At 34.6% G+C, this 13,091-nt stretch overlaps 2 protein-coding genes across 2 annotated transcripts in view; both read left to right on the top strand.

Moving 5' to 3' along the window:
* The window catches only part of LOC150108848 (heat shock 70 kDa protein 14-like), a 111,307-nt gene extending 105,251 nt beyond the window's left edge, over positions 1 to 6,056 (top strand). Inside the window, exon 7 of the mRNA XM_090414384.1 lies at positions 5,954 to 6,056. Within this exon, the coding sequence (XP_090270510.1) occupies positions 5,954 to 6,056 (103 nt within the window). The remainder of the gene's footprint in view (positions 1 to 5,953) is intronic.
* LOC150108847 (heat shock 70 kDa protein 14-B-like) overlaps positions 1 to 13,091 on the top strand; it is a 210,673-nt gene that overhangs the window by 40,199 nt on the left and 157,383 nt on the right. The window lies entirely within an intron of this gene.

Raw genomic sequence — 13,091 nt, 5'->3', positions numbered from 1 at the left:
TCCAAAAATATTTTTGTATGTCTCACAATCATTTCCTACTCTGCTATTTAGATCCCCAACAAGGACCAGCTTTTCCTTTTTCATTGTGTCAGTTGCTTTTTCTAAAGCGTCAAAAAATTCCTCCACTTCTACCTTAGTAGAAACTTCTGTGGGACCATAGGCACAAATAAGTCTCATTGTCCAGTTCCCCATTCTCATATTTGCCCACATTACTCTACTTGAGACTGACTGCCATTCAAGAAGATTAGCCTCGTATTTTGTGTTGAATATTATGGCTACTCCTTCTTTTCCTTGATTGTCATTGCCTGAATATAACATTTTGTATTTATTACTCAGAAAGATCTCACCAGTTTTTGTCTTTTTTGTTTCAGTCACCCCTATTATGTGGATCTGGTACTTATCTAATTCCTCAGCTAGCCTCATTTCTTTGCCATTCAGGCTTCTTATGTTGATAGTACCGATCCTTAACTCTGGTGATGTTGAGTTGGGGTTTGTTTTCAGATTATGTGTCTTCTTTAATGTCTCCTTTAACATGTATTAGTTTCTCCTCTATTTTCTTGGGAATATAGATGAAGATAATTTCAATGATCCCTCTTTTTGTTTTAGAGACTTTGTTATCCTTGAGCATGGATGCAAATAATCAGAAATACAGATGATTATGCAGTACTTGACTGCATATCATCTGCATACTAGGCTTGTGAAAATGGCTGTCAGTTCAATTTTAATAAATGCAAAGTTTGGCACCTTAGTGTAATGAGATATCAAAGGTCATATTATATTGGTGGGATTATGCTAGAAGAAATGGTCATGCATTTAAACTTGTAATCAATACATTATTATATTTACATTTTTTTAATAACCCATGGATTTTATGAAGCAGAGACATAGCTATACGATTATGTTTATGTGTAGTGTGATTGAGTACATAAAAAAGAATGGCAGTAGGACAGCAGAGCAGCACTTTGGGCCTCTGCCTGCAAAAAAAAAATGGTACGAACTTGAATGAAACAAGAGCAGCAATTCTTCTTCAACCTTTGGTTCTGTCCACTGCTGGACGAAGGTCTCCCCCATGGTTTTCCAGATCACCCGGTTTTCTGCCTCTCCCATCCATCTCACTCCTGCAATTTGTTCCAGTTCATCCCTCCACCTTCTTCTCTGTCTTCCTCTTTGTCTTGCTCCATCCATTGGTCTCCACTCTATTGTTTTTCTAGTCCATCTCCCGTCACTGCTTCTGGCAATATGGCCAGCCCATCTCTACTTAGCCTGTTTAATGTATTTTATAATATCCTTGACACCTGTTTGTGATCTTATCCAGGTATTTGTCTGCCTATCTCGTAATGTTATTTTTAGCATACCTCTTTCCATGTGATGTTGTGTTGTTCTCATCTTTTTGTTTAGGGCTTCTGTTAAAGTCCATGTTTCTCCTCCATATGTTAGGACAGGAAGTATGCACTGGTCAAACACTTTCCTTTTTAGACTCATAGAGATGTCACTTCTGAATATGTCTCTCGTTTTCCCATAAGCCATCCATCCAAGGTGAATTCTTCATTCAATCTCTTTTCTTTGGCACTCCTCAAAGGATAACAATTGGCCTAAATATGCATATGAAGTATTTCATGGTTTTCAACTTTGAAAGTTCTATGGTTAATATATTTATTCCTCATTATTTTTGTTTTTTCTCTATTTAATTTTAATCCAATTACTCTGGAGGCTTCATTTAGCTGATTTAGCCTTTCTTCCAGATCTTCAAGATTATCTGCTATTAGGACAATATCATCTGCAAATTTCAGATGATGCAGCCTTTCTCCATATATTTTTATTCCTTTTGTTTCCCACTCAAGGCTTCTAAAGTGCAGCTGTAAATAATTTGGGAGATATAGTGTCGCCTTGCTGGATACCTTTTTGTATTGGGAACTTTTCACTGTTTTTATATAATTTAATTACAGATATGTTTTAATGTTTCAATATATGGTTTCTCAGTTCCCTGGGTTTCAAGTGCTTTTAGTGTTGCAGATGAATTTAACTGAATCAAATGCTTTTTCATAGTCTATATAGGCCAGACATAAGCTTTTATTGTATTCAGTTGATTCTTCAGTGAGCTGTCTTAATGTGTGAATATGGTCCAAAGTATTGTAATTCTTTCTAAATCCAGCTTGTTCACAGGATTGCATTCCCTCTAGTTTAGATTTTATTCTATTATTTATAATTTTTGTGAAAACTTTATATATGGTGGGGAGTACGCTTATAGGTCTATAGTTTTTAATTTCTTCCTTATTGCCCTTTTTCATCATCATCAAATTCCTCAAGGGGGTGTACAGGATATGATAATACTATATGAAAAATTTACATTATTACTAACTTCCTATCTACAATTTTCCTTCAAATCAGTCTATTAAATGTCATGACTCCAGTATTATCAGGTCTTATATTTCTGTCTTCTAAGGCACTTTTTACTGTATCAATCCACCTATATCTTGGTCTTTCTCTGGGTCTTTTTCCTGCCAACCTGGCAGAGAACACTTGTTTTGCTAATCTTTCCTCTCCCATTCTGCTTAAGTGATCATACCACCTGAGATTACCTCTGCTAATGCATTCCTGGTTGCTGACAATATCAAGTTCTTTCCTAATATCCTCGTTTTTCATATGATATTGCCATTGATGCCATCTGTTCACGCCTCTAATCTTTCTCAGGACTCTCATATCTGCGGTCTCTAGTCTTTGGTGCAGTGTTTCACTTCTGACCCAGCTCTCAGATCCATAAGTTAAAACTGGTTTGAACACTGTCTTGTATACAACTAATTTAGTGTTCTGACTAATTTCTCTCTTATTCCATATGAATTTATTCAATTGACTTCCTACCATACCAGCTTTGTTGATTCTGTTGCCTATATCTATATTTAATTTGCCATCTTCACTAAAAATCGTGCCTGAAATGTTTTACTTGATCCACAGGTTCTCCATTCACAACACAGTTGACATTTTCAATGATTGCCCTTTTTTTTAAAAATTAATATTAGAAGTGAATTGTTCCAATTTTTTGGAATTTTTCTCTGTTTTAGGCATTTATTAAAGAGTTCAGTCAGCTGTATGATGACAGGGCTTCCTTCCAGTTTTGAAGTCTGCCATAATTCCATCTTCTCCTGGGGCCTTTCCATTCTTCATTTCTCACAGTGCCATTTCCACTTCGCCTTGTAAGATCTCAGGGGCATCATGTTCTTTCTCACCCGAGTTATCCATAGATGATTCTTGGATGTCACAGTCTTTGTCTTCATAGAGTTTAGTATAAAATTCCTGAATTCTTTTGATTATTGCATCTATTTTTTATAATTTCACCATTTTTTCCTCTTGCAGCAGCTATTTCCTTTGTTCCAACTGATAATGTTCGTCTTAGGACCTTCATATTGCTATTATTTTCTATTGTTTCTTTAATTTTCCTAGTATTATATGATCTAAGTTCATGTTTCATCCTTTTACGTATAGTTTTACAAATTTCCGCATAGTCTATTTTATTGTTGTTATTCAAATCTCTTTTCATATCTCTTCTTTTCTTCATCAGGTCTAAGATTTCCTGGCTTAGTTTTTCCTCTCTTTGGTGCTTTTTTACACCTCCTATTTCTAGTGCACAATTCAAAATGGATTTTGTTAATATTTCATTAGCATCATCGATGGTAATAGCTGTGTTTAACTTTTTTAGTTCATTTTTGAGTGATTCTCTATAACAGCTTTTATTGTGGTAGAGGTTTTGTAGATTCACTAAATTGGATTTTTTTCTTATGAGCTTATTCCGTTCCCATTTTTTGTTCATCCATACTTTTCCCCTTACTAGTCTGTGGTCACTTCCTGTATTAAATCTATTAAGCACTTCAGTATTATTTGTTATATATCTTCTGTTGGAGAGGATGAAGTCTATTTCATTGTAAGTTTGTCCATTTTTGGTTGATTTTCTTCTTGAAAAAGCTGTTCATAATAAAGAGGTTATTTTCTTCTGCGAATTCAATGTCTTTCTCCTCTTTCATTCCTCTGTCCAAATCCAAATTTACCGATGGAGTTCAGATGGTCATCTTTGCTTCCAATCTTGGCATTAAAGTCACCCATTATGATTATGTAGAATTCTTTAGAATTATTTAATGTGGATTCTAATGTTTCATAGAAATCTTCTATCTCTTCATCTGGATGGTCCATAGTTGGGGCATATACTTGTATAATTTTCAGTTGGTATCTTTTATTTATGAAGAGACTTAGTTCAGCTATTCTTGGTGTTATTTTATTAACAAACAGGACATTGTTCTTGATTGATTTATTTATTAGGAATCCTACACCACCAGTTGAGTTTCTGTTACATTCACAGTGGTAGAGTAGATGTCCATCTTTTAATCGCATGAGAGTTTCTTCTTTCCTTCTTATCTCTGAAAGGCCCACAATGTCTCATTTTATATGGTCCAATTCCTTCATCAGTTCTTCCAATCTATCATAATCCCGTAGAGATCTGCAGTTATATGTTCCTACTAATATCCTTCTATCATTGTGCACTGTAGGTGGACTCATTGTAGCTAGTGGAGACTGTAGCATATTTTTTGACCTAAACCCTCTGCCTAAGCCCAGGACGCATTCCTTTTTTATGCTGGGCGACGGACGAACCAGTATGTAATTTTCCTATTTTATTCATCATTTGCATTGTCTTCATGGGGAGGTATTTGGCCTTATAGCACCACGCTGGCCAGACAAGTTGGTGCCTCACAATAGTGCATAAGATGAAATGACACAGCAGAATTGGAAAGATTCACCCCTAGCCCTCAAATACTCTAATAGCATTGGGGTAAGGAGCAAGAAGAGAAGAAAGAAGCAGGGAAGGAAGAGGAGGGACCAGTCTACAGATAATGTAACACATGTATATTACATGAAGTAAGGCCTGTCCAGCATCAGGTACCTCAGGTTTGCCATGCCCGTACTTACTAAAGTGAGCTCCTGAGTCGTAATTAATAGAAGCAAATTCTGAAAAAACACAATCTCTGCAGAAATCAACAAAATGGCCAGAAATTGAATCTTAATTAAAAACTTGGATAATGGATCAAAGAAGATTGGGTTGCTGCTTATCTTAAAATATATATATATATGATTATTCAACAAGCACAATTATTGGCAACAGAAAGAAATATCATCGATTGTTACAGGGTTGTCACCATGATGCTTTTGATTTATAAAGAAAAATGATTTATTCATGCATGCAAAAACAAAAACATCACAAAAAATGCCAGACGAATTTGAAAATAAAATTATTGAGTTTCACAGATTCATGATAAATGCTAGAAAACCAGACAGTTTTGAACTTTTACAGATAGCTAATATGGATGAAGTATCTCTGACTTTTGATGTGCCCTCGAACAAGACTTTTGGCTCCAAAGGTAAAAAAAAATATTATTGTTAAAACTGCTAGTCACAAAAAAATCCACTATACTGTTGTTTTATTGTGCTGTGCAGATAGAATAAAATTGCACCTTTTTTAATTTTTAAAAGAAAAACTTCCCAAAGTAGTTTACATTCGTATTCATCCAAAAGGAATGGATGAGGAAAGGATGAAGTTATGGATATAGAACATTTGGTCTTGGATGTCTTGACAAGTTAGGTCAGAAACCTGCTTTGTTGGTATAGGATCAGTTTAGATGCCATAGAACCAAAGCTGTTAAGAATGAGCTTCGCATAATAAACACAAAAATAGCTGTAATCCCAGGAGGACTCACCTCCACATTCAACCTTTAGATGTATCAATAAGCAAATCGTTTAAAGGATTTTTGAAGGAAAAATGGTTCACTTGAATGCAATCTCCAGATTTTGAGGAAATGTCTATAGGTAGGAGAAAGAAGGCCACAATTTCATAGATGTGTGAATGGGTAAAGAATTTGTGGAATGAAGTGAAATCTAAAATTATAAAATCTTTTCAAAAATGTTGCATTAGTAATTCTCTTGATGGTACGGAGGATGACTTATTATTTCAAGACAGCGATAACTCAGTTTCTGATGAAGAATCAAGTTCAGAAAATTTTGAGAGTGAAGATTAATAAAGATTTGAAAAGAAGATTAACGAAATTTATAAAAATTATTTTTATATTATATATATATATATATATATATATATATTTATTTATTTATTTTATATGTATTATCATATGTTAGATTTTTTAATGATTTGATGATTTTTTAAGAATAATTGTTTTTTTTATTTAATAAATGATAATACACGTATTAAAATTTAAAATAAAAAAATTAATATTTATATGAAAAATTTGGTGCATAATTCGTGCATCTTATACTGCAAAGAATGTTTTTTCCAAAAATTCGACATGAAAAATGCGATGCATCCAATACAATGGTGCATCTTATAAAGCAAAAAAATCACTAATTATGCTAAAAATGACTTAACACATATAAGTGAAATTAGAGTTTATTTAAATCTGCTTTATATTTTGCCCACTGTAACACAAGCACCATTCAGTGAGGGAGCAAAAGAATTGGTTACAGCGTTCAAAATATCAACACAAAAATTAGTCATACCCCATTGAGTATACTTCCAGGTATCTCAGTCATAGCATAGCTGAATATACAGGATAGGTCATTATAAAAGATCCAGGAAACCAGGTATAGTGTGTATAATTCAAAATTAATAAAAATATACATATTCACGAACAATTCATGATGTTTACTTCCCAAAAGATGGGAATTAATTGTCATATGTTACATTATAGTAACATCTTTGATTCCACTGACCTCTAAGTCTGGTGTCAAGGGCATGAGAAGCAAGGCCTGAACCCTCTGAAGATGGGAATTAATTCTAGAAATCTTTATGTAATTTTGATGTTCCTCGAGTCTGATGTAAGAAAAACAACTCGTTTTCCAAAATAACAATCGGTACAAATAGGATACTTGATAAACACCAAGTAAGAATAGTGGAATTTATTGTTAATCGATGGTAGGAAAGAAAACTTCCATTCTGGTTTGAAAGTAGTGTAGTGTAGAGCTTGTATTGTCTTAGAATCCTTGTTATTTGTTCAAAAGTCTCTTCAAGATATGATATGGAGATCCTCTTAACATTGGATTGTAGTCTGGCTGAAGAATGATAATTATCAATTATTTTCTGGATGGTGGTTTCTTTATATTCATATAAAGGTAAGGACAATGTAATCCTTATTTTATTTAATTCTTTTAACTGAAGGGAATCCAAGGAACAAATTGTCTGTGCTACAAGGTACAAGATTTTTGATAATACCTGTCTTCTCTGAAGGACGATGATGTGAAGCTGGGTGGATATACCTACCAGTGAAGGAAGAATTCCTGGAGATCAAAAATTCAATATCACCTGTGGAGTTATGAATTACTAAGGTATCCAAGAAGGAAAGACTGTTGTTTGATTCATGTTCAATAGTGAATTTGATGTGGTTCTATAAGAAGTTTATTCTGACAAAAAACTGAAGTAATTCTGTTTCAGAGTTGGAGAAGACTGCCAATATATTATCAACGAAACATAGTCAGAGACGAGGTTGAGGAAAAATGGAGTTAAAAAGTTGGCTTTACAAATGCTCCATGAAGTAATCGGCCAAACTTGGTGCAGTAGGACTACCTGTGGTTGTTCTTTCTATTTCTGATACAATTTGTTCTGCCATGTGAAGTATCTCCTGCACTGATGGTAAATGTAAACAGTGTAACAACATCCTCGGGAAAATCAGTTTGTAAAAACTGATTTTTTTTTTTTTTTTTTTTTCCCCCCTTTCAGTATCATGTTTGTAAATGTAGAAACCACATCAAATGAGACCATAATTTCAGATTCCAGCAAACAGATAACTTTAAAGGTTTCTCTTTGAAGTCAGTACAATGGTATGGGCAGTGAGGTTTTGAAGAAGCTTCAAAGTTAATTAGCTAAATAGTAAGTCAGAGAACCAATGCTACTTGGTTATTGAATGTAGTGGATAACCAGATTTGTGTACCTTGCAAAGGCCATAGATACATGGGGGATATGAGTGTGATGAATTTGCAATTTTTCAACAGTGTTTACATCTAAAGAATATGTTTGGTTCAATAATTTAACTTTTTATTTGGCTTCGAGTAGGATCCCACTTATGGCTTTCCCATGATACACAAATATCGTTATCCACTACATCCAATAATTAATTGCATTTGTTCTCCTCCTACTTATTATTTAGCTAAATACAGTTCAAAGTTTCTTTGAAACCATACTGGCTATACTAACATGTATATTAAAAATAGTATTGAAATTCATGATGGAAAATTAACTTTTCTGGAAATCCTCCTTTCTTGCACTTTATCTGGCATGCTGACAACATTAGTATATCATAAACCTATTTTCACAGGTTGAGACAGCAGGACTCAATATAGCATCCTTATTAAAAATAAAAAAAATGGCATTATCAATATGCTTTTCAGTAGATTACATGTCACATGTTATTCGAGCTCCTCTACTATGGTGATTATTCTGATTTCATTATTTTTAGATTAGTTATTGTTGTGTTCTGTGTTCTTAATATATTGTTGCAGTTTTAACTGGATTTATTGTATTTAGTGCATTTACTAATATATTTGTAGACCTATTGTGAAATTAAGATAGTTTTTAAAAATGATGTTAAAAACCTGGCAGCACAGTAGATTGGGATGTCAAAAAGCAAAAGATAATTTAGGTTCTGGAGAAAAGAACATTTTCCCCACTGAGCAAAACCATTATATAGATGACATAGATGAAGAAAAATTGACATATAAACTTTCTAGATTAAAAGAAATTATTAGACAATTGACCAGGAAGTTAGAAAAAGTTAAGAAACATTTATAAAAAATCAGAAGAACAAGAAAGATAGGGAGAACATTGAAAGGCAGGAAAGTGCAAAAGTTGGTAAGTTATCAAGGAGTAATAATAATGCGGTAAGTTAACTAGAATATGAAAAGAAGTAATATGGTATGGTGATTCACTAATAAAATTTGCACTCGGTGACGGAGTGACTACTTTAAGGTTACCAGGAGTTAAAATGAAGGATGCGATGAATGTAATAGAGAAACAGAAAACAAAGTAAGAAACAGTAGTATTTTTTTGTAGGCGTAAATTATTTATGTAATGATAAATATAGTATGAGAGAGGATATGATTGCTGGAAGAAACAAGAAAAAAAAAGTTATAGAGTGAAAATAGTTAGTTTAAAATACAGTACTGAGTTAAGAAAGATGGCTGTGATAGTAAATGATTCAATGTGAAGGCTGTGTAAGAAGAAACGGGTATAACTTTTTGTATGTGTGTAGCGAGTTTGATGGTAGAAAATACTTGTATAAAAGGGATGGACTGCACTTTGAATGGATTTGGCATCAGTAACACTGCGAAATTATTTTTGGGGATGAGACCCAATGTCGAGGAAACTAGATGAAAGAATGCTGAGAATTTGTGTATAATTTCAACTTAGTTATGCAAACATGATAATTATATTAATATCAGGTAGCATGGTTATGAATGGTGAAAGAACGGACCTGTATAAGCTTTGGTTCAAACTTTTTGAGTGTGTATGGGGACAGTAAAGGGAAAGTTCTCCGACCAGGGCAAGCTGACTGCAGATGTAAGTATATGAAAATGTCAGGACGTAACTTGTTATATCTATACGCAAATGCCAGGAGCATCAAAAAACAAAGGGACTGAGTTGCTCTGGTTACATTGTGGGCTAAGATTGATAGCATTAGTAAAAATCCTAGCTCTTAGAATCATATGTGGCAACTGGAATCAAGTGAAAAATGTATAGTTTTTTATAGGAAGGACAGAAGAGATAAGAGAAGGTTACTATTAATGATATTAGATGATTTGAGTCCATCTAGGGAAAAAAAAACTGATGAAATAATATGTCATAAAGTCCCATGTAGCAGTGAATTCGAGACTATCTGGTGTTGAAAGAAGCAACTTGAGGCCAAAGATTTGATTTGATTATAGATTCGATCATAGTGTCAGAAGTGGCATCACCAGTTGGTGACAGCGATTGTGTTGTACTGACCTGGACAGTAGCTAAGTATATGAATATTCCATTTAGGACAGGTTATGGGCTTAACTACAAAGCTGGAAATCAGGATATACTCAGGAGAATATGTTTGGTCCCATGCTATCAGTTATTGAATGGGAAGGATCTGTCAACAGTTCATGCAGTTAGCTGAGTGGCTATGCACTTTGCAACCATATGCCTGGGAAAGGAGTGTCCTGGGTTCGATTCCTGTTGCTGACGTGAGAAGTTTAGGATCTTTCTCAGACTAGACATAGACAAGTTAACTGGTCTTGGGCATGGACTGCAGGGTTTTTCATCCCGCAAGCAGGCAAACTGGCCCTGAGAACTCAATGCTCCTTCAGACACCAGGAGGCATAGGGCTAACTACCTTATTCTTGAGTACAGTTGCAGTTAAATGAATAGAAACTCCTCGGCACTGCAAGGCAAAAGAGGGGAAAAGAAGGATCTGTCATCATGCTTAAATAATGCAGTATCTGAATGTGTCCCTATTGTTTGAAGAACAGAGTGGGACTGAAGTGGATGTGCTACACAAGCAAGAAATTCATGAGAAGAGTGGGATGTGGAATATTGTGAAAATAAGTGCAAGAGGAGTTATGAAATACAGTCATACCCCGACTTACACGGTTTCATATATGTATGTATTCCCATCTCGCTTCATGCCTCACCACTAGTCGTATCTTTCCAGCGCCAGCCACATTCGCCAGTGTCGCACATGCTGTAAACAAGCACTGATGTGTTTCGCGCGGTCTCCATTCATACAAGATTTTTATAGTCTACAAACCTTGCAATTGTTTAATGTTATGTTCTTGATAAAAATTTTATCACATAAAAAATAATAATATCGTCCAAAGGAAGCAAGTCCCATTCTTCTACAGCTAGCAAGAAAATAAAAACATTGACTTTGGAAACAAAACTCAACATTATTAAGGATTTTGAAGGCAGAATGAAAATTTGTGAGCTAGCAAAGAAGTTTGATCTACAGGAATCCACAGTAAGAACAATCATAAAAGAAAGGTTTACAGATTTTGGAGGACATAGATTCTAACGAGGAACGAATTGTAGCCACAAGGTAAGGAATAAAAAAATCATTAGCTTGCTATGAAGAAATTTTGCATGACAAGAAAAAGACACTATGCCGTCAGACGAATCTATTAGATTTTATGAAACCATTGACATCGAAATAACTTTTTTTTTTTATATATGAAAAACTACAATTATGATTATATTTCTTTAAAAATAGGTGTTTTTGTAAACCTTTGGTCCCAATTAACTAATATTTTGTATGTTTGTATGCAAAATTATACCCAAGTTACGCGAATTCGACTTATGTGCTTTTTGTTGGTCCCATCTACCGCATAACTTTGGGGTATGACTGTATATAAATTGCAAACCAGAAAAGTTACATATATTGTATAGAACATGGAGTAGAAGTATGGGAAAAAAAAAAAAAAAAAAAAAAAAAAAAACACCTGTCTGTGTAGGCTGAAGGCAACCCCAAAAAAATAATTTTATTGTTATGCTTCAAGTAAAAGAATGAATAAATGGAGAATAACTTTACTGAATGTATATTGTATTCTTGTGTCAGAAGCAAATGCTGCAAATATTGAATGATCACTTCACTATGATCTATCAAACTGGGTGTATGAATAAACACATAGTACATTGAATGAAGAAAAAGAGGTGCACAAGAAGCTCTCTAGGGCTGTTGCATAACCTGGATAAGAATTTGACAGGGACAGATAGGATATCAGCATGTATGTTAAGGAATGTTCATCCAGAACTGCCCAGATCCTTGATATCTTTGTACAATTTGACTCTCAACTCGGGAAAAATTCCACAAGAATGGAAAGAATAGATGACAATGGCTGCCAGTTCATCATTAACAATTTATACTCTTTATAAAGTTATACCCTTTGGACTGATGAGATATCTAATGGCATCTTTACAAATGCTAAGAAGTATTCGAAACGAGGAATGAAATTGTATAAATGATAGCCTTCATTTGCCCAAAAATTGTTTGAATAAGCGAGACATAGTTGAATGAGGATGATATTTTGACAGGAATAGAGGTTGAGGGATGTGTAGTCTTTCATGAAGACAGACAAGGTAGAAAGAAGGAGTGATGTTGATTATGGCAGAGGAGTTGGGCCCATCTAGGGTGAAGATTCAAGGAGTAACTAGTGACGGCGGATTTGAATCAGTGGGATTGGGAGAGGAACAACTGAGGGTAGGTGAGCAGGAGGTATATGAAAAATTGAGTAAAATGGATGTAAACAAGGCAGTGGGACTTCATGGTATGGTATGGCAGGGAAAAAAAAAAAAAAAAACTGAATGGGATGTTGAAGTACTGAACTTCAACATCCCATTCAGTATACACACATTACAAGATATGACATGCTCTTCGACTGTGTGCACATAGCAGTAGTATTGACTTTTGAAGAAAAGATGTTTATTTTTGAGCATTATTTTTGTTCATGCGGAATTGGGAAAGCAAATGGTTCAAGCCCATGACGTTTGTGAACAGTTTTTTTGTAGTTTCAGTAAGCATGCCACAAGCAGTAGTGTCATTATTGTATTAATCGAGAGGTTATGATGTACTGGCAGTGTTCTGCCACAATGCAAAAGGGAGACCAGAAACTTAACACAAATGAGAATCATGACCATGTGCTCCAGCAAGTATTACAGTCTCTGAAATGCAGTCAATGCTGACCAGTGATAAAACTTTGGATAATACCCAGGCGGTCACTACAGAGAATCTTAAGAATCTTAGTGCCTTTTTGTATGTCATTCAGGTGAGTTAATGTATAACAGCAAAAGATTATTACACTGCATAGTGGGAGAATACTGTGATCCGTGCTAGCCAGTGTCTACGAGGATCCATCCTTCCTCCATGATGTCCGGTTTCTCGGAAGAAGTGCATTTCTATCTAAATGGTCATGTAAACAGGTGAACCTACAGTAAATTATAGATACCAAGAAATTATATACTTGGTTTAATCCTTTATCCAAGTGTAAGCAAACACGTTTGCACCTGAACTATTTTCAGGACTGGGGCAACT

This window comes from Typopeltis vanoorti, chromosome 2 (assembly GCF_054136105.1).
Source record: "Typopeltis vanoorti isolate ZY-2024b chromosome 2, IOZ_Tvanoo_1.0, whole genome shotgun sequence".
NCBI classification, from domain to species: Eukaryota; Metazoa; Arthropoda; class Arachnida; order Uropygi; family Thelyphonidae; genus Typopeltis; species Typopeltis vanoorti.
The sequence above is the reverse complement of the archived record's forward strand: the minus strand, read 5'-3'. Positions and strand labels throughout refer to the sequence as shown.